This window comes from Peromyscus maniculatus, chromosome 13 (genome assembly GCF_049852395.1).
Source record: "Peromyscus maniculatus bairdii isolate BWxNUB_F1_BW_parent chromosome 13, HU_Pman_BW_mat_3.1, whole genome shotgun sequence".
In the NCBI taxonomy this organism is placed as follows: Eukaryota; Metazoa; Chordata; class Mammalia; order Rodentia; family Cricetidae; genus Peromyscus; species Peromyscus maniculatus.
The window spans coordinates 56089063-56114704 of NC_134864.1; the positions used below are offsets into that span (position 1 = coordinate 56089063).

The 25642-nt window shown below is 46.5% G+C and overlaps 1 protein-coding gene across 5 annotated transcripts in view; it reads right to left on the reverse strand.

Annotated features, from left to right (window-relative positions):
* Positions 1-25642, reverse strand: part of LOC102906998 (aldehyde oxidase 3) — a 91863-nt gene that overhangs the window by 22026 nt on the left and 44195 nt on the right. For all 5 annotated transcript variants that reach the window (XM_076550497.1, XM_076550499.1, XM_076550500.1 and 2 more), the window contains 10 exons: positions 24729-24825; positions 21761-21885; positions 17633-17766; positions 15476-15563; positions 12869-12955; positions 11601-11792; positions 11181-11408; positions 3988-4083; positions 3095-3223; positions 1292-1366 (listed from right to left, as the gene is read on the reverse strand). In XM_076550497.1, coding sequence (XP_076406612.1) covers positions 1292-1366; positions 3095-3223; positions 3988-4083; positions 11181-11408; positions 11601-11792; positions 12869-12955; positions 15476-15563; positions 17633-17766; positions 21761-21885; positions 24729-24825 — 1251 coding nt within the window. The remainder of the gene's footprint in view (positions 1-1291; positions 1367-3094; positions 3224-3987; positions 4084-11180; positions 11409-11600; positions 11793-12868; positions 12956-15475; positions 15564-17632; positions 17767-21760; positions 21886-24728; positions 24826-25642) is intronic.

Genomic DNA, 25642 nt, shown 5'->3' on the forward strand with positions numbered 1-25642 from the left:
AAGTTTCAAAGGAACACAGTGAAAAATGAGGTAACGCTGATAAATTACAGGTTACATGATCTTGTCACTCAACGTGTTCCATCTGTCACCAACTCCCTCAGGGTGTCCCTTTGTCAATGTTGTCAATGACCCTTGACTGATGGGAACGCTCTGGGCTTGGTAGCTTTTTTAGCGGGGCCATGTTCTCACATGAAATGTTTATTCTGAAAGAAGAGCCAGACTTAGCACTCAGAGAAGGCCCACCCTGTGTTCCTCAGGCATATTTGAAATGTGTACGTGCAAGACAGCTGCGGTTGTCATCGGCACTGAAGGGACTTTTCAAACCGGACCCCATACAGCAGCTCCTCCTGCAAGGACCCCCATCACACGCAAACTTGGGAAGTGGACTCCATGGAGAATAATCATCTATCTGCGAAACTGCCCTTAAGAACAGCATCTACCAGCCGGGCGGTGGTGGCGCACGCCTTTAATCCCAGCACTTGGGAGGCAGAGCCAGGCGGATCTCTGTGAGTTCGAGGCCAGCCTGGGCTACCAAGTGAGCTCCAGGAAAGGCGCAAAGCTACTCGGAGAAACCCTGTCTCGAAAAACCAAAAAAAAAAAAAAACAAAAAAAACAAAAAAAACAAAAAAAAACAAAGAACAGCATCTACCTACAGAGGGGAGGAGCTTGGCCCTGCCTCAACTTGATACGCTATCCTTTGTTGACTCCCAGGGGAGGCCTGACCCTTTCTGAGGAGTGGATGAGGGTGGGGTAGAAAGGAGGTGGCAGCGGAGAGAACAGGAGGAGGAAAGGGAAACTGTGGTTGGTATGTAAAATAAATTTTAAAAAATTAATAATAAAACAAAAAAATTAAAATACATGCTTAGTGTGAGGCTGTACTACTTAAATAAAGTCATTTAACATAAAAAAAAGAATAGCACCTGCCACCTCTGAGCTACGTCTGCAAGTGAACCGAGGTGTCCATCCAGTAAGCTGTCCCAAGGTGTGATTCAGATCTGTATCTATCCTTTACTCTTTTGCTTGAAGCATGGACCAGCAGCGTGGGGGCTGCCACGGAGTCGGCGGAAGTGCAGACCCCGAGTTCCATCCGAGCTCGCTGAATAAGAAGCTGCACTTTAACAAGCAGGCCGGGTGGTGTGTGTTCCTGGACAACTGGGGCTATTTATTCCCTGCCCCAGGCTGCCCAGGGGAGAAGGGACCCGGCAGGCCCCAGTGTAACAGGGGACAGGTGTTTCTACCCAGTGGCCTCGGGAGGCCCTCCCTGCAGGATGCAGTCACCCCGGGAACTCACCCACTCTTCCCAGGGACCATGAGGGTTCTGGCTGATGATGGGTTCCAGGCGCTTCCTGAGGATCTGGCAGGCATTCTGCAGGTTGGAGAGGACAGCTGAGCAACTGAGAACTAAAGATAACGCCTTCCGAACACGACCCACCTCCCCCCCAGCAACTGCCATGGCTACCTTCCTCCCTCAGACGTTTCGTGGGGTTTGTCCCCACATCTGGGCTAGGGTCAGGCCCTGGCCCGCCCCTGTGGTACTGATGCTGATGTGGAGTTTGGGGAGCCACCACAGAAGATGAGAGGGGGCTCAGAGGGACACCAGGCAAAATGCAAACCCCTTCTTCTCAGTTTAGCTGCACCAACTAGGTTTTAGTTTGTTTCTGTGTCAACATTTCATTTGGGATTTGCCAAATATCCAGCAAACCACTACCCAGGAAAATGAACATGAATGCGCTTCCCAGATCCGGTACTTCATGAGGTCACACAGAAAGATGACGTGGTTGTGCAGTCAAATGTGTCCAGAGTCTGAGTGTCTTTTACTTTCCACGCCTTAGGGACCTCATCTATGACCTGAAGATATTAGTAACGGGTGGACCATATCCTTCCCTTTTCCCCAGGCCAAGTCCCATGCAAGCTTGCCAGCTTGTATTGCTATCATGGACTCCCTTTGACCTCCAAAGTGCCTTGGCTTGGATAACGCCGATATTCTAACCGACAGCCGGGCTGCTTCATATTAGGTTGAGATAACACTAGCTGTTATCTCAGTTGCTTTAGTCCAGAAGGACTGGAACTTGGAGTCATGTAGCTACAGAGTCATGGGTGTCAAATTCCAAGGACCAAACCCGGAAAGTCTGTCTCCTTTCGGGGTCCCACTTGTCCTCTTTCAGACACCAGGGCTGTTGTCTTAATAGGCTGCTCTGTCCTACCTAGAGGGAAGTCTGTGGTGGTCTTTGTTCTCGTGTGTGTGTGTGGGGGGGGTGGGGGCGTCACTAGCACCTTGGAACTTGGTTTTCCTGTGTGGAAGGTGAAATGAGGGTGGAGGGATGGAGTTGATTTACATTTGAAGTGTTGGAGGAGTCGACCTGCTTGCTCTGACACAAGACACTGCAGTCTCATTTGAGGTGTCTCCCTGAGCCCCTGTGCCCTCCAGGGATGCCCTCCCACCGCAGCCTGGGAACACTGGGCCATGTTCTGTCGTGTACTCCCAATGACGCGTCAGCCAAAGAGGCCTTTGTCGCTTGCCTTTGTGACACTCATGTCTTAGGGTGTTCTTGAAATACATTAAGCAAATATAGAATTCATGGTGCTAGATAATGCTCTGGTGCCCTGTTTCGGGTAGGACAGAGAGACACCAAGAGTTGACGCTCTGCCTCCTTCCTTCCAGAAACTTCTGGGAAAAAGCATCAGGAGACATTTTGCAAATGTTATAGTTTGAATACGAAATAACCCCTAGTGGTTCATGTTCAGGCCCCAGTTGGTGGTGTTATTGTGGGGGGTATGGAAAGCTTCTGGAGGTGACCCCCCCTCCCCCCGACATGTGATTTTGAAAGTTATACCTGACCCCTGGCCACCTGTCTTGTCACTCCTGTGAGGTGAAGAACATCCCCTATGGTGAATTCCCACTACCGTGATGTTCTGCCCACCCGTGGGGCTGAGGACTTGCGGTCCGCGTCTCCTGAAACTGTACCACAACTCCCTGTGTTTACATTGGGTGGGATGGGAACGTTCTGAAGAGAGTCCCGAGACACGAGACACTGGGTCCTCTGGGAAAGGGCGTGGGGAGCAGCGGGAGGCTGGGAGTCAGGGAGCTCATCACCTGCACAGCTCTCCCATTGACATCGGCTCCGGTGGAGCCTCCGGTGGCAATTGTGTTGGGGACGGTGACAGTGTTCATTTCGTCCAGGTGTATGTAAGACATCGGGATCTGCAACTCACGGCTGGCCACCTGTCCAGAGGGAGAGACAGAATGGACCAGTCCAAACCGGAACCGGGACAGTGACTGGACCCTTTCAGAAAGTTTTGTGATTCTCTTAATTCAGTTCGGAAAAGTGAGAAAGATGTTTTGAACAGTATGCACAAATTAAAACTTATAAAGACCGCAAAGGTCTTTAAATCAGCAAGGGCCTCTCTCTGCTCTAAACCTGTCCCAGGCCAGGAGCTGGTCTAATCTCCCCAGTGCCAGGTGGCAGACTTTGCTGGGGAGACAGGTTCCTGCAAAGACAAAACCCAGGTCCTCCATCCTTCCGCTGCCTCTGAGACGTCAGGTCGGCTACTCATAGCAGGAGTCCATGGGCTAGAGGGGAGCCCCCCACCACAGCCTTTTACAAAATGACCACAAGCAAATGGACTTGTCTCTGAGGAAGGAGCACGTTTTCTGGGATCAGGGAACCTGAACTTGGTGTGTTAGGTATGCATAGGAGTTGCCTGGGAGAGCGGGCTGCCCAGAGCCCAAGCTTAGAAGCCATGGGAATGTAAGCTGCTGCCGTCAGGGGTCTGGAGCCGCTGACCCCTTAGGAAGCTGGGTTTAGTGATGTCACTGTCACTCTTTCCGCATCCCAGCTGGCGTACTTCCAGCTGGTCCCCAAAGAACTGCTAGGACACTGTGGACATCTTGGCCATTGTATCACAAAGCCCAAATGTGGCCCAGCACAGCGTCCAGGGCTGTTTTATGAGCTCTCTCTAAGGCAATACTGAAACAACCTCTCTCACCTGCATCATTTTGGTGTTAATGCCTTGTCCCAGTTCAGCACCACCATGAGCAACCAATACAGACCCATCCGTGTAGATCTGGACCAAAGCGGCAGCCTGGAAATGAAATTGGAAATCTGTTCTCATTGTCTGTGCCGAATTCCAATGTGGCTGGTGGAGACTCAGCTCCCTGTCACCCGATGAGGTGAGATTAATGGTGTCTTTTGAAATGTCACTTCGTGTGAATTCCTGCACACATTACTGCAGACACGCTCATGCTTGAGCAGAGCGTGTGGTCCCAGAAGCCAATGAGGACTTCATGTAATAAATGGATGGGGATTGCGATGACCTTTCACACCTGGCTTTAACGGTTTGACAGGATCGAATCACAAAAGCATGCCCATGTTTCAAAGCAAACATCTTCAAAAGGTACAAGATAGAGAACACCCTCTTTCCTCTTGCTCCAGGGGGCCAATCATCAGCTCCCAGTCACAGCTTTCAGAGGGTTTAGGAATGTGTCCTCATTTGGTGGTATGACTTTTACAAATGGCATAATAGTATAAACTGCTCTGCTTTTGATTATTTATAATTATTTTTATTAACTATAATCTATCTTGTGAAGGGACTCTGGTCAGCTCGTGAGCATGGCAAGCATGGCTCTGGCAGGCCTTGCCCTCCCCCATTCCTTCTGCCTTGCTAAAAACTGTTAGATTACATCCCTAAAGCCAGCCCCCAAGGTCTAGTCCCTTATGGTCACTTCCTCCTCCTGAGGCTGACCACCAAGGTCCAGCTATCAAAAGCCCCCTTTGGCTCATCTAATTAACATGCTCAATTAAAATTGAACACCTCGTCCTAACACGGGGTTTCCCCTTGTAGCTTTATAAACTACCATTTTCCTAAGTGCCACATCTGTCTCCTCTCCATCCAGAGGCAGTCCTTTGTCCTCTGGGACAAATACCCCTGCCCCCTGTCCCTTGTTCCCTTCCTCTTCTCCCTGTCTTTGTCTCTTATTCCCTGTCCTCTTTCCCTCTGGGACAAATAAATCTCCTTTGTGCTGAGAATGTAATCTTGGGGTCCTGAGATGATACTTTTCCTTTCATCTTGGACTTTTGTTCTATGTCGCATATTTAGAACCACTTCACTTGTTTTAATATCTGTAGAATATTCCATTAATTATATGGACTACACCTTTTTATTTTAAGTTTCCAAATGAGGACTATTTTGCATACATTTTTGTTGTTCACACTTTTTTTGTACATATCTTCAGATTGTGAACATCCTGGCATATATATGTCAACAAACACAGTTTATAAATGTATTATTTATTATTATTTTATATGAATGGATGTTTTGCTTGCATATATGTCTGTGCATGTGTGGAGATAAGAGGGTGTTGGATCCCCTGGAAATAGTTACAGATGGTTCTGAGCCTCCATGTGGGTGCCGGGTCTTGAACCTGAGTCCTCTGGAAAGGCAGCCAGTGCTCTTAACTGCTGAGCCATCTCTCCAGCCCCCACAAACACTATTTTGAAAAGGCTCATCAGGTAAATTTCCATCAGCTATAATGAGAATGATGTGTGAGGGGAGAGACTATGAAATGTTTGAAATTTAGACTGTGGTAACGACTGCTTTATTCTGTGACAATATTACGAACAACTGGGTTATACACTTTCTTTCTCTTTGTTGTTGAGAGAGAATTTTGATATATAGCCTATGCTGGCTTTGATTTTACAGCCCTCCTGCTTAAAAACCTAGGTGTGCCTGGCTGAATTATACACGGTAAAGGGTTGAATTTTATGGCATATAGATTATATCTCAATGAGGTTGTTTTAAAAAGTTTCTAGCAGTGAATGTGGTTTGCATTAGTGCAAAAGTATCACAGCATATAGTTATTTTTATTAGCACATTTAGCATAGTCTCTGAAAATATTATTTGTCTTTATTTTATGTGCATGTGAGTCTTGCTTGTATGCACATGTCCCATGTACATGCCTGGTGTCCAAGGGAGCCAGAAAAGTGTATTGGGTCCTCTGTAACTCCCTTGACTTATAGACAGTAGTGAGAACCAGACCCAGGGCCACTAAGCTATCTCTCCAGCTCCCATTTAGCACACTTATGTATGTTCTTGTAGGACTCACCCCACCCCCAAACCCCACCCCATCCTCTGGCCCCGGGGACTTGGAACAACTTCCCAAAGACTTAATTTTGACCTGACAGTGTTTCAGGTCTGCTCCACATCTGTTGGCCTAGCCATTATTATTTGGTGGGATTTACCCAGTTTTCATGAGCCAGAGGAGAGAGGGTGCTGTTGCATTGACGGAGTGAATCTGTGCTACCTGTGTGCATGTGGCATGTGTCTCATCCATGGGCTTACTGCCCTTGGGCAGGAAGCAGTTTTGCCCTGCCATATTCTCTGCCCTAGGACTGCCAGCTGCCTCAGGACAGACATGACCGATATTATACCACTTCCATTTCACAGATGAGGACGATAATGAGAGCCCGAGGCTGCCAAGGCCACACTGCCATTCCACGTTCTAGCGCAGGCACACACCCAGACCTTCCAACAGCAAATCTCCAGGCCGCAGCACTTGGCCTGGATAAAGTCATCAATCACCCAGGAGGTGCTGAAGAAGGTGTGCCGAGTTGACCAGACTCGGGGTTTTATCTTTATCGGCTCAGAGCAGGTGACTAACAGGTGACTGAGGTGGCTTCAGAGGGGATATGGCCATTCAGGGGAGGCAGAGAAGCTTTTACTGCCAATGCTCCCAATACCCCCACCTAGCTTAATGTTGTTAGTTTCAAGTTGATCATCACCAGGTAAGGAAGAAGGCGGAAAGTGAGAAGAACATTCTCACTCAAAGATGTGACATCACAGCACACTTGCATCTCTCTGTGAATGTCTCCTTACAATTGTATGCACCTGGAGAGGGACACGAAGAACCAAGTAGAAACATGTGTTCAGAACTAATAACATTGGTTATGTTGTGGCTGGAGATAAAGGGGAGATGAAGAGGAGACAGCATCCCCCACCTCCCTGAAAATGGAAAGCTCTTTTCAACTGTTTACAACTGAGCACACCATGTGTAAAGTGATCACTATTATATCCAATTTACATAGATACACATTGTGGTAGTTTGAATGTCATTGGCCCCCATAAGCTCATCGGGAGTGGCACCATTAGGGGGTGTGGCCTTGTTGGAGGAAGTGTGTCACTGTGGGGGTGGACACTTTCAGGTCTCCTATGCTCAAGCTACACCCAGTGTGGACAGAGACTCCTTTTGCTGCCTGCAGATCAAAGATATAGAAATCTCAGCTCCTTCTCCATCCAGCACTATATCTACCTGCATGCTGCCATGTCCCACCATGATAGTAATGGACTAAACCTCAAACTGTAAGCCACTACAATTAAATGTTTTCCTTTATAACTGTTGCTGTGGTCATGGTGTTTCTTCATAGCAATAGACACCCTAACTAGAGAAGTTGGTACCAGGGACCGGGGTATTAGTGTGATAGGCCAGACCATGCTTTTGTTTGGAGCAATTTGGGAGTCTGGATTAGGAAAGCAGTGGAATGCTTAATGGGCCATATTAGTAAGAGCATGGAAGACAGTGGTGCTGAGGGTTATTTGAACTGTGTGGGTCTGGCTCAGGAGGCTTTAAAACAGAAGAATATTAATATGCGGCCTAGGGATTACTCTTGTGATATTTTGGTAAAGAATGTGGCTGTTTTTTGCCTTTGTCCAAAGAGTCTGCCTGAGGCTAAAGTGAAGAGATTTGGATTAATTCCACTGACAGAGGAAATCTCAAAACAGCCTAGTATTGACTCCACCATATGGTTATTCATGTTAACACTAATGAAGATTTATAATGAAAAGGAGCAAGCCGGGCAAAGAAAAAAATGCATAATGTGTAATTTGAGGAGACAAGGAACACTAGGAAGTGGAATGGCACCAAGTCCTGTGTTCAAGGAGATTACACAGATTAAGAAGTGGAATAAAGGGAGTGGTGACCTCAGGGCAAGGTCCTACCCAGATAAGCTTCCAACTTGAGAAAGGGATTAAAGGAAAGCTGAAAGTCAGGTGTGGTGGTACACACCTTTAATCCTAGCACCCCAGAGTCAGAGGCCAGTGGATTTCTGAGTTTGAGGCCAGCCTCGTCTACAGAGCAAGTTCCAGGACAGCCACACTTAGGCAGTGAAGGAAACCATCAAAAACCGGAAGCTGGTAAAGATGTAACTGAACAAGGGGTCCATGTTCCAGCCCCAGCAAGCAGCAGAACTTGGCAGCTTTGGCCACATGGTTCTGGTTTTAGAATCAAGATAAGAAGAAAGGAACTATGGAAACTGCCTCCCTGACTAAAAGGAAAGCTGTTGAGGCCAGGCATGTGTCAGGGGTGTCCTTGAATGGTGGCCTAGAGAGGTCATTGTGTGAAGCTATGAAGTTGAAGCCTGATTGCCTTGGAGATCCCAAGATGTTGGAGATGCCAGGGCCATGGGATACCTGCTGAGGAGAGCTGCTAACAGGAAGTGGAACCAGCTCAAGAGAAAGAAGTGTGTGGCATTCAACAAAGCTGAAAGGAGCTGGAGATCTATCTGAAGGGCATTTTGACATCAGACCTGGAGATACAGAGTGTGGAGTTTGCCCAGCTGGTTTTCAGTTTTACTTTGGTCCATTATTACTTCACTATGCTCCCTTCCCTATATTTTGGAACAGTAATATATATCCTATGCCATTATACGTTGGAAGTATGTGGTCTGTTTTTGATTTTGATTTTATAGGAGATTATAGTTAAGATATGGTGTGAATCTCAGAAGAGACTTGGAACTTTGGACTTGGAAACATTGCTCAGACTGTGATAGACTATGGGGACTTTGGAAGTTGGACTAAATGCATTTTGCATTGTGAGATTGTTACAGGCTTGTGGGGGCCAGGGAGTAGTATGTAGCAGTTTGAATGTAATAAGCTCACAGGGAGTGGCACTATTAGGAGGTGTGACCTTGTTGGAGTAGGTGTGGCCTTGTTTGAGGAAGTGTGTCACTGTGGGGGCGGGCTTAGAGGTCTCCTATGCTTAAGCTACACCCAGTATGGGACATAGTCTCCTTCTGCAGCCTTGGGATCAAGATGTAGAACTCTCAGCTCCTTCTCCAGCACCATGTCTGCCTGCATGTGACCATGCCCCACCATAATAATGGACTAAACCTCTGAAACTGTAAGGCACCCTAATTAAATGTTTTTCTTTATAAGAGTTGCTGTGGTCATGGTGTCTCTTCACAGCAATAGACACCTTGACTAAGTAAGACACACACAGAAGTATAGAAAAATATACTAACAAAAATTAATAGTGGTTTTCTCTATATGGTGGGCTTCCAAGTGATTTTTTTTTCCTTTTGAAAGTTTTGGTAACTTTTAAATTTGTTTATGATAGTAGTAAGCACATACTTTTTATATAGTTACAAACAGATCAATAGAAAGTTTTCATTGAGAAAAATGTCAATTATCAAAATATACTATAACTTTTTTTTTGTAAGGAGGTATACTAAGCAGCCAGTGTGCATTATGGGTAAATGATACTTAAGTCTCCTTATCCTGTGGAATTTGAGTTAGTAAACCAGAGAAATGTAGAGATTTAAGTACCATTCCTAGAAACCCTCATTAAAATACAGATTTCATAAAGTGGGCATAATTTGTGGAGCAAATAATATTTTGAGCAAGTAGAATCCTGGTAGGTAAACCTCTTAGTTTTGAGAGGAGCAGCTAAAGTTATCTGGGAGACAGGGCCAATTAGAGCTGAGCAATCATGGGCATGTTAACAACATGGGTAGTGTCTAGTAATACGGATTTGAATAGCTAACTAGTCATTGTCTTCCCTGAGGTCAATGGCTGCTCTCCATTATGAACTGGGGTGCAGGGAAGCAGCTCAGTGGTGCTCTGTTTCAAAACACTTATTGGCAGAATGCGAAGACAGCAGAGGAGTGGATGTAAACACGTGACCTAGCTGCAGGCACCACAATGCAGGGTTGCTCTCTCCCCGGGGCCACCCATGGGAAGGGAGCAAGACTCCCAGAGCCTGAGCGTATCTCTAGTCTCATCTCATCGTCAAGGAGCCCATGAATATCAAGTACAGAACCCTCAGCTGCTCTCAGCGTTCTTCTCATGCAATCCTATAAATCTCAGTTCTCGTAAAACATTGTTCTGAAATTCCACAGACTCTGCCTTCTGGGGTCTCTGCCTTTGCTGGATGGCATTGATTTGAAAAGACTCATTGTTAGCCTCTGCCTAGTTCTACACCCCCAGGGTGAAATGTATCTTTATGAGAAACCTACAGACAAGGACAACAGGTTACTGCTAGAAGTCTTGGGTTTTCCATATACGATCCAGTGAGTCAGTCCTCTCTGCCTAGGTAGGGGTGACCACAAAACCCCAGCTCACTTTTCTTAAACTCAGGCGACTTCAGTTTCAAGAAGATTATAAAGAATGGCGGAATACTCATGAACACCCTTTCACTTTCTTATTGATGTAACAATGTATCCACCCGCATACTGTTCATCTACCCATGGAGCTATGCATCCATCCATCTAGTCACGGATGCCCGGCGCTAGGCTGGAGAAGAGTCAGATGGGAAGAGAAGGGCTTAGGTCTAGCCTGGAATGAGGAACCCTCCGGGGGAGTCAGACTCCAGCATTGCTGACAGTGAGTTTGGCAAGAGTTCAGCATCACTGAGGTAGAGCAGGGCAGGCACCGAGGCTCCAGATGGCTTCCAGCCATAGTGCTTTGAGCTTACCTAAGAGCACCACAGGTGTGTCACGGATTGGGTTTAAGGAAGTAGTCAGAACTGCAGATCTCTTATCAGTAGTTGCTCAACTATGAATACTGTAGCCATGAGAGCCAAAGAAACAACCTGCCAAACAGGTGCCATAAGCTTCTAAGACAATGCTTGGCAACCTGTGGGTCGCGACCCCTGTGGAGGGGTCGCATATCAGATAGTCTGCATATCAGCTATTTACATTACCATTCATAACAGTAGCAGAATTACAGTTATGAAGCAGCAACGAAAATAGTTTTATGGTTGGGGGGTCGCCACACCACAAGCAACTGTATTAAAGGACGGCAGCATTAGGAAGGTTGAGAACCGCTGTTCTAAGAATTAGTATCAAGAGAGCTTTTGTTACATGCACTTGGAAAATACTTTTTTGGTTTTAAGCATTTCTGAAAGTCACCTGATTATAAAATGTCCTTGGGAATCCAACTGAGAACTTCATGGGGATGATGGCGATTCCTCTCTTCTTCCAAAAGCTCTGCTGGTTAAATTCCTCCACAGCCCTTTTCCTGTCGTGGTAGGAAGACTTTTCCATACACGTCTCCCAGCACTTTATCAGATTCGCTGGGTCAAATTCTTGCTTGTGAATTGTCCTATCAACCGTTTTGTACATGTTTAACTCACGAACCTGGTGGATGGAAATGCCAAATTTCACAAATTTCATCTTCAGAAAGTGAGCCCTAACAGAGACGAGCCATAGAATATTCCAGAGGTGGCAGAGCATCAAATGAAGCGATTAAGAAACATTACAGTGCCGAGGATTGAAAAACAGAGTGTTTAACTATTTAAAGACTTTGAAACAACTGTCAGTTCCTCTTACCTTCTCTGGTGGCAGGCTGCATTTGGCTGCCACTGCTGACACCCAGGTTTCTGTTACAAATGCCCCCTGGGGAAAGCCGAATCCCCGGAAGGCTGTATTGGATGGCAAGTTGGTCTTGCAGACTCGACCTCGGACCCTGAGGTTGGGGATCTTATAAGCATTTTCCAGTTTGAGCAAAGAGTATTCTATCACCTGAAAAGAGTCCCAAGGTAAAAGTCTAAGTACATTAGACTCCCTGCCCGGAGGATGAGGACAAGCCTTTCTGAGGGCTGTTTCTTGACTCTATTCTTGGTATAGCCAGAAAGGAATTTCACCCTCATTCCCTGACCATCAACACCTATGGCCATGTACTTCATTTTACGATTTCATTGCTTGTTTTTAATTCTTAAGTAGTAAGAGGTTTTATTTACTTATTATTTTTCCTCTCCAAAGGAGGAGGAAGAGATGCTACCCCCCCAGTTTCAACACACTTCTGGGGTCCTACTTTACAAAACTGCTGGACGTGCCTTCAGAATTGATGGAAAGATCTAGAAAGGAGGAAAAGGCCAATTAGGCCAGTGGTGTCCTCATATCTATGGTTAAGGGATTAGGTTGTGACAGGCCTGGGAAGACATGTCATGTGAGTTTTGGATCCTGAGACACTGCAGAAGCTGCTGGGTTTGGACGGGAGCCTAGGTAGGGCCTCAACTCTAAGCAGAAGGGAGGAGACGGGGTGGTGTAGGGAAGTTTTCCTTGGCATAAACAGGAGATTTGCCTGAGACAAACCCACAGCCCTGTTCTCCATGTGTTAGCACGGTCTCCCCTGACAGCCCCTCAGCCCTGCCCAGAGGAGGGTACTGGAAGGAGGAGAGGACTAGAAGACTCAGTTCTCTTCTGGGGAAGTTCTGAAGATCAATTTAAGATATTCGTCAAAGGGTCACACCCAGGCCCTAGAGCACAGTGAGTGGAAAGAGAGCCTTGGGCACTCTCCTGGACAGGGTACCTCAGAGTCAGAGCATCTTACCATTCCCTGACTCATCAGCAGGTGGTGGAGATCTGAACGCAATCCTGAGTCATCCTTACAATTTACAGTAAGGGCCAAGGAGGTGCAGGTCAGTGGGCACAAAAGACCATCTACACTAACCTTCAAAGACACCTGGCTTAGCTGGGTGGTGGTGGCGCACGCCTTTAATCCCAGCACTCGGGAGGCAGAGGCAGGTGGATCTCTGTGAGTTCGAGGCCAGCCTGGGCTACCAAGTGAGTCCCAGGAAAGGCGCAAAGCTACCTACCAGCTCAGAATCATCTGGTGTGCAGCCGCCATTGATGTAAAATTGGATGTCTGCGGCCTTGATTGTCCCATCGTTCATGAAGCCAATCTGTGAAGAGTCCAACATTTGCCCCTGTGAGTTTTGTGGTATAAATACTATTTCCTGAGCACTTGAACAGAGCAAGTGGAAGTTCTGTGACTGCTAAGAGTGTGGGCTGGGGAGTGGACGGGTCTAGGTTCAAACTCAAGCGTCGGCTATTTGCTTTGGCCTACCCATTTGCTTTGGGATACCACAGTACCCTAAGGCATGGTAACAGGGAAGAAGCCATCATCCACTCCAAGACTTCAAGTCCGTCACCACCATCTGGAAGGCTTGAGTCCCACCTCAGAGTGTTTGACTGAGTAGACTTGGGCCTGAGAATCTGTTTCTAGCTAATTCCCAGGTGACATTCCCGCGGCTGGTCTCATAGCCATACTCTGATCCCAGCGGACCTGACCCACAGGGGCTTCACACTTGCAGCCCCAGTGTTCAAGCTGTCCAGAAGCACAGAGTAAGACTGTCTCAGAAACCTAAGGTGGGGGGGGGCACTCTGCTCCGTCCCCATCACTTTCCGCAGGCATCTTCCCCCAGAACATTGAGTGGTTCTTCTCGCTTCTTGCATAGTTTTTTTCAGTAATCTGAGTAATAACAGCATCCTAGCTAGGCTGGATCTGGGTTACCTAATCAGGCATTTGTGAGGCTGAAGATGGGAGGCAGCCAGCGTTCCTGCTGGGCCTGAGGTGGTCACAGCAGCTGAGGGAGAGGGGAATTCAATGTCCATGGAGGCTGCAAGAGGCTGGAAGGGGCAGGGATTCTGACTGGACAGACACACTGCGATTTGCCTTAGGTACCCACCCTATGCATACAGCCTTCCCTCCTTGGAGTGCTCCCTGTCTCCTCAGAACAGTCCTCCTTACATCTCAGCTCTTTTTGTCTCCAGTCCACACATACCGAGTTTCTGCCGTTATTTTTTTTTCCACACAAAGCAAACAGCTTTTATTGCAGTGTAATAGGAATTCTGTCTATTTTGGCAATAGTTTACAATATACTTGGCTAGAAGGAGAAGGTTGGGAACTAAAAAGGAACATTCCAGTGGACTGAGTTATCAGGGTCCTCTCCCACCCCATCTTGGCTGGATCAACTGATTCCTCTGTAGGTCCTATGGAACGGGGTATTTATCTGTTGAATGGATGGCTGCTCCAGGGAAAACAGGCTTGCTTGTCTGACTGACCTCCAATTCCTTTACAGAGTGTTGTAGCTATCACACACTTCGTATTTTTGTTTATATGGTTGATACTAAGAAAACAGACATGTAAAGATAGGACCGGCCTCCTGCACAAGAAGCCAGTGGCCTGGTATGGAGACAGGCCCATCACTGGCCATGTGATTCAGAAGGAGATGTCCAAGGTTAGAAGTATGCACCAGGTACTCAGGAGGGACGGACAGGGTGGCACCTGGCACACAGGAAGCACTCCATAGAAACAGTCGGGGAGAATGAACTATGGGTTTTGGGGGTTCAGCTGCTGAAGTCTCCCAGGGAAGGTCCTCCTGAGCAAGGTTCTGCTTCTGACCCATGGTGGCGTGAGGGGCCACTCACGCTTTCTGCTCGAGTTCACAAGTCTCCCATGGGCTGAAGTCTCCGGGGTCTACAGTTGGAGCCAGGGGAGGCCAGCTTTGTTGTTTCTTAGCGGTATTTTCTGACCAGGTTGAGGTTGTTAGAAAACTCTCTTCCAGCAAGGAGGAAGTATTTTGAACTAGACTCATGAATGTACAGGATGAGTCCAATTGAGAGAAGTGTCAGATCCTGAAACATCTGTATTCCAGAGGTCCCAGGCACGGTGGGAGCCAAAAATGCCAGTTCCTGCTCACTTGTGTCCTTGTCCCCAGCCTCTGTCCTAGCATCTCCTCTCCTTTTATGTGGAGCCACTCAAGGGTCACACCGGCAATGCCGAGGCTGGGGTGAGAAGGTGTTCTGTTTTGCTAGGTTCTGTCCAAGAAAAGGGGTCATTCCAAGATGAATTTGGGGCTTAGTGAACGCAGCAGGGTGAGCCAGCTTCTGGAGAACTGATTGCCCGATGCCTAGCAGAGCCTTCTCATAGTTATGCAACTTTCACCTTGGGCAAGCAATTCGTGCCTATCAAAACCTCTTATCTAGAGTTGTTTGCCTAAGCGATTAGCAGGCCCAAGACACCCTGCTTTGCCCGGTGCTCTGTTAGTAAGAGGATCTGGAATCCTTCAGGAAGCATCCCCGACTTCAGCCGGGTGGTGGTGGCGCACGCCTTTAATCCCAGCACTCGGGAGGCAGAGCCAGGCAGATCTCTGTGAGTTCGAGGCCAGCCTGGGCTATAGAGCAAGATCTAGAACAAGCACCAAAACTATATAGAGAAACCCTGTCTCAAAAAACCAAAAAAAAAAAAAAAAAAAGGAAAAGAAAAGAGTCCCCGACTTTAAACAAAAGGTCGTTCAAAGCCTCGGTGCGGTGGTTCTGTGGGATCTCTCACTTCACAGAGCGCTCACACTGAAGATCTGGAGCTGCAAGCCACAGGCCTCCGAAGCGGCATGTGTACAGTGACTGTGCTACCCACTCACCTTGTACTTCCCTAGCAGTGGGTGACGTCCCCCGGTTATCAACATGTCATCCCCACGCTCTAGAATAAAACGGATTGGGCAGCCAGTCCTAGAGAGAAACAGATGTGAGAGAAACAGTTCTAACAGATTGGAGATTTGAGTTCAGGTTTGCAGAATGTCAGCAGCAGCTCTTGTTCTGTCTATGAAAGGACAGAGCCAGGATGCAGCCTCTCCTAGGAGAGAGGACGCCATGAGTTTCCTGCTGCTTCCTGATGGATGGGGAGGCTGGGAAGGGGCCTGTGGGCGATGGAAGTTCCTTTCCAGGACCTCTATTCACCGTCGGGCCTGCCTGTGGCTGCTGTGGACCTGACTAAATTTTTAGAAAAGGTCAACAGCCATGAATTAGATTCCCCCCCCCAGAGTAATTTGGGAAGCTTAAAACCCTCTGAAGATGGAGACTTTGGTGAATCTTTTATTATTTCCTGTTGTAGCCACACTCCACTTATATGATGCCACTGTCCAGTTCAGTGGCTCTCAACCTTCCTAATGAGGAGACCCTTTAACAGTTCCTCATGCTGTGGTGATATACAATTACTTTCCATACCATAAAACTATTTTTGTTGCTACTTCATAACTGTAATTTTGTACTGTTATGAATCGTCATGTAAATATCTAATATGCAGGATATCTGATATGTGACCCCTAAGAAAGAGTTGTGACCTACAGGATGAGAACCTCTGGTCTAGATACTATGCAAGTCTAATTATATGTTTTAATTCCTTGCATTCTTTATTCAAATACCAATTCATGTTCATTTATTTCTTCTCCTACAAAGTTTCTAGGTTTTAATTCTGTTTTCGTGAGTGTTCCTATGGCTAAGCCTTATTTTGTTATATCCAGATGATTGCACTTAGAATTCCAGAGTTTTCTCTGGACATTTCCAACTTCAGTCCATGCCTCAGGACCCCTCCAGGCGAGCATTAGATGCCACCTTCTAAGGAGACATCATGGATGGGCTGGCAAGATGGCTCAGTGAGAAAAGGGGCTTGCATGCAAGTTTGGCAACCTGGGTTTGATCCTTGAATCCACATGAAGATGGAAGGAAGGAACAGAGTCTGTGAGGCAGTTCTCTCAGTGCTACACATGTGTGCCGCAGTGTGCCTGGCCCGTATTTACCTCGTGCACACACAATGGTAAAATAGCAACAATAGTAAAGTGGCATAGACCTCTGATGGCATGCCTCCATCAGATCAACACAGCCTCTTCTTCCTTCAACAGTTCACTGAAGAATACCCCACTTCTGAAGCTCTTAGCAGCAGAGTCTGCTTAAGTATGGTTAGGATTACTACATTGAGCATATGGTTCGTATCTTCGTGATTGTGTCCTTTTGTAGGACATAGTGGTGAGAGAGAGAATGTGTGAGTGTACATATGTGTGTGTGTGTGTGTGTGTGTGTGTGTGTGTGTGTGTGTGTGTGTTGGCTTGGGAACTCTGGGTACTCTCCCTAGATTCTAAGTTATCTGAGAGCATATCAGGTCTTCCTCAGAGATACAGGATTTGTGGTCTGGCCCTTCCATCATTATATCAGAACTCTTTGTTAGCCATGTGCCTCAGTAGTAACTATAATATTTATTTTTAATAGGTTATCCATGCACATAGGATAGTTTAAAAAATTCAAGAGACGGTTCAGTGAAAAGCAAGTCTCCTGCCGCAGTCCCCAGCCACATAGCTCTTCCAAGAAGCACAGATGTCAGCTGTTTTTTGTCCTTCTAAACACACTAAAATTTTAATGTGCTACCAGGTGTCTTCTTCCGTAAGGAGCAGTGAAACACCCACATGGATAACATCCCCTCCATCCTACCTTCCATCTCTCTGGGCTTTTGCCTATGTCTCAGTGAATACTGTAGACCAATGAAAATGTCTGTTTCACTTACTCTCATTTCCTTGGTGGTTGAGCTGAAAACCCAGCAGGAGTGTGAGACAGAGCCCACCCCCAGAAGACAGGAGAGTCAACTTGTTCCCAATGCAGTGACCCCCCCCCCTGTAGTGAGGCTGAATGGGCCTGCCCTCCCTTGGCATGAATTGAGAGTATCTCTAAGAAAGCTCTTGAAATTGTTGGGACCAGAGAGGTAAGAACTGGGACACGAAGGAGACACAGAGGCTGGCAGATCCACTCACTTGTGCACAGCCACAGCCGCCACGGCCGCCAGGAGCCCGGGCTTGCTTGCTTTCCCTCCGAAGGCTCCACCGACCCTCTTCACATGGCAGTTGATTCTATTCTTCGGGATGCCCAAGGTGCAAGCCACCATTTCCTGTGAGTATTTGGCCACAGGCCCCCAAGAGGGTGAAACAGAACCCACGTGATTAGCAAGAAGTTCATTTACCGAAGAACTCCCTTAGCATTTTCTCACTGCCTACAGTAAGGATATATTTTTCTATTTTGAGTACCGACTGCAGAAAATGCTGTGGATGCTTGCAACATGCCTGCCAAAAGGATACATTGCTGTTGCTTTTCAAAATTAACGGATGATAGATCGCATTACAAATAGCCACCCTGGGCTCCTCACTCCCCGCTGTACGGCGGTCTCTGTAATCCTACCCAGGGTCTCTTAGGGCCGAGCATTAATACCTTCTACAAACGAACTGGCAGGAGAGACAGATAGCCATGCACTATGCAAAAGGAAATATCACACAGTTCCAAGTCAGGCCTGCAGAGCTGATCAGCGGACCATGTGACACGAAGGTAAATCTGAGCCTGCTATGACCCAGGGGATGGATCTGAAGGGAAGCAAATGGACCAGAGGGAAGCTGGGTGAGAGGTGGCGGCAGGGGGACTTTAAAGAATGGCGACTCCTCCTTTTAACTTAGACATCAATCAGGGAATAATTGCTCCTGCCTCGATGGGTAGAAAAGCATGACCACCAGCACAGCACGCTACAAAGAGCTCACACAAGAAAGGAGGAGCGTGGCTGGAAAGGGAGGGATGCATCCTGGGTAGTGAGTGATGGGGCGGGGCTGTGCAAACCTGATGGTAAACAGTGTCTGTGGACTCAGGATAATCTATGTTGTTTCTGAAGGGCCTGAATCAATCTAGGGAGCTGTGCAGGTCTAAGAAAGGCTAGAGGCCCAGAAAGACAGCAGAACTGGGGCAGAGAGAGAGCAGATAAGGGCAGCCTTGAGCCATGATGGAGTCACTTGTGGAAACTTGGCTACGACTCAGTGTTCATCAACATTGAATCTTGTATAATATTAGAGGAACCAGCCTTAATATTATACTTCCCAGGGGCTCAGGAGAGAGAACTACTAACGGCGAGGACTATTTTCAGGGAATAGAATCTCAGCACACCAAGCTCTTAGTCCACTTGCTTTTATCTCTCTGGGATAACATCCTATCTACACAGCTTCAGTTCTGTTCTTGTGCCTAGCTCCTTTCTTGTCCAATTTCTTTCTACCTTTATCTACTGTTCCCTCTTAAGTTCTATCTTAATTCTCTCTTCTTAATTCTTCCTCATCTAGGTCCTTCTCATCCCATTCTTACCCAGCTAGTACTTCCCCATCTGGCTCTTCCTCATCTTCCATCTCGTCCGCACGTTCCTTCTGGTAAATCCTCCTTATCCCTCTCAGTTCTCCGTCCTCAAGTTCTTTACTCCTCTCTTCCTCTCTGTCTTCTCATAGCTCTAAGTTCTATCTTAATTCTCTGAAAATAAAACTGCCTTTTTATCCCTTTGACCCTTATCTGCCCAAGCTATCTGCTGTTTTTCTGCAGGGTGAGTGAAAGTGTGCTCGGTCGCTAGGCAACCTGTGTACAGCTAGATGCCCCTGGTGATAGTTAAAGGGAGATCTGGAACTAGAGGTAAGATCTGGAAAAAGAGAAAGTTGATGGCAATTACAGGGAGGCTTGAACTGGGGTTCTGGCTATGCATGGCTGGCCGCGCAGAAGGTTATCTAAATATTCCTAGAAGTGGTTAGGTAAGGAGTTAGCGGTCAATCAAGTTAGTAAGGCTATAACAAAAGGAGGGTCCTAGCTAAATTGTACAAAGCTGTTACTTAACACCCATCTGACCTAGGTGGTGTCTCCTTGTGGAATTTACCTTAAATCAGGCGACTAGCATGTGGTGGTCTGGACTGTTATTTCTGCTAGTCCTTGAAAGTGGCTAAGGAAGATACCTGCTGAAAGGGGATAAATGGATGGGCTGGGGGAAAGGAAGCCTTTCCTGAGGCTGTTCTCTAAATACCTTGAACGTGTATGTCCAAAGAGTGATCAGTCCACACTGTTAGCCCTTCTAAGGAAAAAAATTAATTGGGAAAAAATGAAGGCACACATGATTTTCATAACAGAAAACAGCTGATATATAACAAGCCAAATAACACCAAATGCTCCTTGGAATTTGGCTTCCTCTGGAGGAAATCCTTGATCCCTCCAGGTAGTGACTTTGCCATAACCAGCTAAGTTCTTATGATATATTCCTGTGGCTTGTAGCAGTTAAACTTCCCAAGAATGACTATGCTGTGAATGTAAAAGCGAATATTGTAGAGACACATGGCTATGTGTGTGTTTGCCTAAACACACATATTTAGCACATTTCATTTCCTTCTTATATTTTACTGTGTAACCTTCTATTTTGAAAAATCATAGTCATTTAGCAGAAGGAGGGACTTGAAGCCATAGCAAGGTGCATGGAGAATAAACCAATGATGTGCAGGGGAAGGCAATGAGGATGTGCAGGACAGAAGAGAAAGGCGTGGCTTAGATTTGAGGAACAGCGGCAGCTGGTGGCCGTGGCAGAAAGAGTGGATTGAAGTGTAAGAGGGAAGTGCAAGCCATTGTTTTTAGAGCGTGTCTCAGAAGGGAGGGAGAGATGGAAGCAAATTAGCCACCAGGTGAATCAGGGGACACTTTTTGATAGGCTTTCTAGCCACGCCCCCATGACCAAGCATGTGCTGGTTAAGACACTTAGTCATTTCCGGGGACCTTACAGCCTACGGAAACCGTGCGCTGCGTGGTCACATAACTGTGCACAATGTGATGGTGAAATCTATGTGCATGCATGGTGTAGCTATGTAAGTCCATATGCGCATGCGTGGAGGGGAGAGTCCATAAAAGGTGGATCTCATGTATTCTCCCCTGTCTTCCTGTACCAGTCTTTCAGTAGGCCTAAGCACATTCTTTTCTGTCCATCCCTTCTCCTAATAAACTCTTATAGTGGGTTTTGTTGTGCTTTGTGACTTTTCTTGCAGGGTAAACAGTGCTGCATGATAACTAACACTTTTAATTTTATTTTATTTTAAGTGTGTGTGTGTGTGTGTGTATGTGTGTGTAAATGTTGGAAGAGCTTAGGGGTGTGGGATCCTCTGGAGCTGGAGTTACAAGTGATTGTGAGCTCCCTGGTGTGGGTGCCGGGAAATCAAACTTGAGTCTTGGAGAAGAGCAGCATGTATTCTGAAGGCTGAGCCGTCTCTTCAGCTCCCTACTTTATTTTTTTTGAGACAAAAATCTCACTGATTGAGTTTGGCCTTGAACTCATCACACCATAGCCCAGCCAGGAGGGTTATTTTTAAGAACGGGGCATATTTGGGCTGGCGAGATGGTTCCATGGGTAAAGCACTTGCTGCAATAGCACGCAGACCAGATTTCAATCCCCAGAACCATGTGTAAAAAAAGCTGGGTGACCTGGTGACCAGTTACAGTCCCAGCGCTGAGGAAGAAGCGCCAGGTGGACCCTTGGTGCCTGATGGTCAGCTAGCCTTGAATACTTGGGAAGCTCCAGGTCAGTGTGAGACCATCTCAAAACACAAGGTGGGTGGCACCTGAGGACAACATCTGAGGTGGACCCCTGGCCTCCATACATACTTGCTCATATGCATGTCCACCCACCCCACCCCCACACACACACGGCAAACATGTTTTTGTGTGCTGATCTGAACAGGTTGCGAATAATTAGAAATTGACATCATAGAACACAGCAGAGGCAAATGTGGGTTTCTATGGGGCCAAAAGTGCAGATGTAAAGCTTCCGACTGCAGAGGAGAGAGGCCCCCCACCACACCCTGGAGGTGGGAGGGGCTTCAGGAAGATGAAGACTAGGAGCAGCCACGCCCTGTAGCCTCAGTTTATTTCCCAGTGAGACGGGAGGCAGCCGGCATCTGAGAAGTGGATAGACTTTTGTAGAGGACAGAAGGAGCTGCTAAAAATCGGGGCTCGGTTTTGCCTCTGTGACTTGATGTTCAACTTTGGTCTAACTGGTATCTCCTACCTTCATCTCATAGCTGGAAGTCAGATGAATGGCACGTTAAAATGAAACCTACCTGAGCAAATGCTGCATCCTGGCTTGATACATATATATCCATGGCTTTATCCTCTGCCTTGGGTACCACACGTACGCTCTGGGTCTCCATGTAAAAATGTTCCTGGCCTCCAAAGTGCACTTCCCCTTTTAGACACAGCAAACACACGTAGCTTTAGAGACACATCCTTTAGAAACATCTGAAGTGGAGTATGGCATGTTTTGCTAAATGTCATGATTTTCTTTTAGGTCATGGGAATAGCATTTAGTTTCCTGTCTTGATTTTTAAAAAAAAAATCATTGCAATTTGACAACGTTCCCATAAGCAGCTGTCATTATGCATAATTGGCTAATTATATGCAATTTAAAATCTCCTATGCATTTGGCTCCATTTCCCTACCTACTCATGTCAGTGCGTTCTTAAGAACTAGAAATTAATTTCTGTTGGCTTGAGCAACAACTGGGATTTCAAGTACAAGATGATTTACCTAAGGGTAAATTCATCTCTGCAACGAGGCTGCCCAGGACAGTTAATGATTTTACATAGCATACAGAAACTTGTACTGGAACAGTGACACTCACTCAGCCTGATGTCTTTTCATTTGCTTGTTGGGCGTATTAAAACCACAGACCACATCTCAGTTACCCACTGAGCTGGAAGAGACTTCGCTAGGACCCACAGTGGTAAAGTGCTCACCTGGCTGGCAAGTGTCAGGGTCTGAGTCAGATTCTCAACACTACAAACTGCACCCCCACCCACACAAAAACACAGACAGAGTACAGATTTGCGATGAGGGAGAGGAGGAGGAGGGCAGGATAAATTTGTCTCTCCTCCTCCTTCCATTTACAAATTTTGCCTAAGGAAGCAAAAGTTTCAGAAACCTATGATTCATCGTCATAGGTATTAAAAAATAAACTTTGAGGGTCAGTGAGATAGGCCAATGGATAAAGGTACTTGATGGCAAGGCTGAAGATTTGCACCCCACCACCACACCCCCAAATAAATGTAGAAACGATTCTTAAAATATAAGGCTGTCTGGGCAGTGGTGGCACAAGCCTTTGATCTCAGCACTCATCAGGCAGAGGCAGGCAGATCTCTGTGAGTTCGAGGCCAGCCTGGTCTACAAAGCAGATGCCAGGACAGGCTCCAAAGCTACACAGAGAAACCCTGTCTCGAAAAACAAACAAACAATAAGGCTGGTCTGCAGTCAAGAAGGTGGACGTGTGTAAAGGAGTAGTTAGAAGATCTACTAACTGTGGAGTGTTTACGATCCATCCACAAATACAGCTCTTAAACTGGTCTGGATTTCTAGGCTGTGTTGACTCTTCTGCCCCGATTGACTTCCAGGGCTGAGTGTCCCTGGTGAACATCCCTGAATCACCATGTTCATCCAGCTTCACTTCTCTGGGAAACAGGTTTGAAGCTGTAAGGGGTTCAGCGGATCCTCGCTGAAGACTGGGCCCCTCTCATCCTCTGCCCCCTTTGCTTCCTGCCCCTCCTTTCCTAGTGTTTGGTGACTGTAACTTTTATTGCAGTGCTGTTATGTTCGGCCCCAGAATGCCTCCATACTTGCAATGATGAATTTCAGCCTAATTCATGAATGTGGTTTTTGTTTTTTTGTTTGTTTGTTTTTTTTTTTTTAAGTCTCCGCTAATCCCAGCCCCGGAGCTTCAGCCAATCAGAAACCACCAACTGACCGGTTTCTCCACCCACTTTTCTTCCTGTCTCTGAATCTTTCTGTCCACCCCGTGGGAGCAGAGTGCTCTGAACTCCTCCGAGCCCCTAATCTGAGACTCATTTTCACTCAATTAAACTCTTAACTTCAATTCGTCTCAAATTTTTCTTTTCACAGCATCAGTTTCGACTTGAACCCCGGGGTTTGGTCTTATTACCTGGAGGTCACGTCAAATCCCTGTGGAAACAGGTTAAATATGGATTTTAAATGGATTTTTAGGTATTTTTTACTCCTTTAAGGACCAGACTGATTTTTATGGATCCTCCCAAAACTTGTCTCCAGCTCCACTCTTTTCCAAGCCTCTGAATTCTTAACTGCTGATGAATTCCATCTCATTTTTGTGGGTGGTACGGTCAATGCCACTTGGATCCCTCATCTGTCTGTCCACGAAGATGTCAACCATGTTGCTAATAGTATCACTTTTCCCCTGGACAACCCGTCTGTAATTTCAGAGTCGTCTTAGGTTCTTTGCTGGTCACATCTAGTCAGTGCCTAACTCTTCACTTACATTCTCCTGCCAGACAGCATCAGTTCTCTCAACGGCGACTTTGTGGTGACCTTTGACCTGGCCATGATGGACCGGTTCATCCCATTTCAATCTGAGTTTTTCTGCCAAGTGCTCTACATGGCAACTGAGACCCTGCCGCTTTCCTATTCAAAAATACCAAATGTTTTCCATTGTCTGCAAAGGTAGTAGAGTTGTTTTTGTTTGTTTGTTGTTTTTCTCAATGAATCAAGCTCTCCCATATCTTTCCCAGAATTCTCTCTGAGTCTGATATTCTGGGTGTTCCCCCTCATAGCTCACTTCATGAGAAGAGTTAAGATTCATTAAGTTCATCTAAGCCTTGGAGGTGCTGGGCAAGCACTACCACTGAGCTATGTCCCCCACCCTTAGCTTTGGGGACGGCTTTCACTATGCCCCAGCCCAAGCTGCCTGCAAACTCATGTTCTTCCTGCCTCATTATCCGGAGTGCTGGGATACACCACAGCATCACTTCAACGTTCATAGAAGCCGCAGTATCAATGTATTAAAACCTCCTGTAATTGAGAAGAAAGTACTTCAGGATTCAGCTTCAAAGGGCTGGGTATGGTAGACCACGCCTTTAATCCCAGCATTCAAGAGGCAGAGGCAGGCGGATCTCTGTGAGTTTGAGGTCAGCCTGGTTCCTACATAGTGAGTTTGAGGCCAGCCAGAGCTATAGAGTAAGACCCTGTCTCAACCACCTCCCTGAACACCTCCCCAAAAGAATTCACCTTCGAGGACTTGATCAACACTTTGAAATGCTGACTGAACATTTCCTCTTTCCAGTTTTTTTTCAGGTCCGATGAATGATTCATATTGCAGTGCGTCCTGGGAAGGTAACAAATAAAAGGTGTTATTCATGCTGCTCAGTCTGGTCATTTGCAGGTCCTGCACACTGAAACCCATGTATAGTGATAAGCATTAATTTCAAAATTCCCCAGCCAGCACATGACTGGCTAGTCCCTCAGTGAGTCTGGGGACACCTTAGATCCTGTCTTCTGAGCCGGCACATTTTGGAAGACACGATCACAGTGTACTCCAGCCCATTATGCAACCGCACATCAATCTTCCCTGGATTCAGGACACGAGTGTTCTTTAATCTTCAGAAGAAACCCATTATGGAGGCTTACAGCTAGATTAGCCTAAACACTTACACTAGCTTTGGAGTTCACTCCACCCTCCCGTCATAGCCAGATATGTTGATGAGTGTGACAAAAAGAATAATTTCAGTAGCTGGAATCAGACACATAACCGAGTCCCTTACTTTAGCCAAGGTCCTCTCAAAGTCTCAGCTGGCTGTTCTCTTGATTCTTTATTTTGTGAATGGTTCACTTTTTTTCTTCAAAGCTATATTTAAAACTTTTTTTTTGAAATTAAACAACATATTTCAGCATTTGCAAAGTGAGAGAGCACCCCCATAGATTGGTGAAGAGGCAGTCCTCCTGTGGGTGCACATATGTGGGTGCACCCCCCAAAGGTAAGCACTACCGTTAGATTTTTATGTATTTTTTGTTTATATCTTCCAGATATATGCAAATACGAAAAAAACATAAGTCTGTATTCTTCACCCCCTGATTATTCACACTTTTGCCTTTCATTTATCAGTACGATTTAGAGATCTTTCTGTACCCATGGGATACAGAAT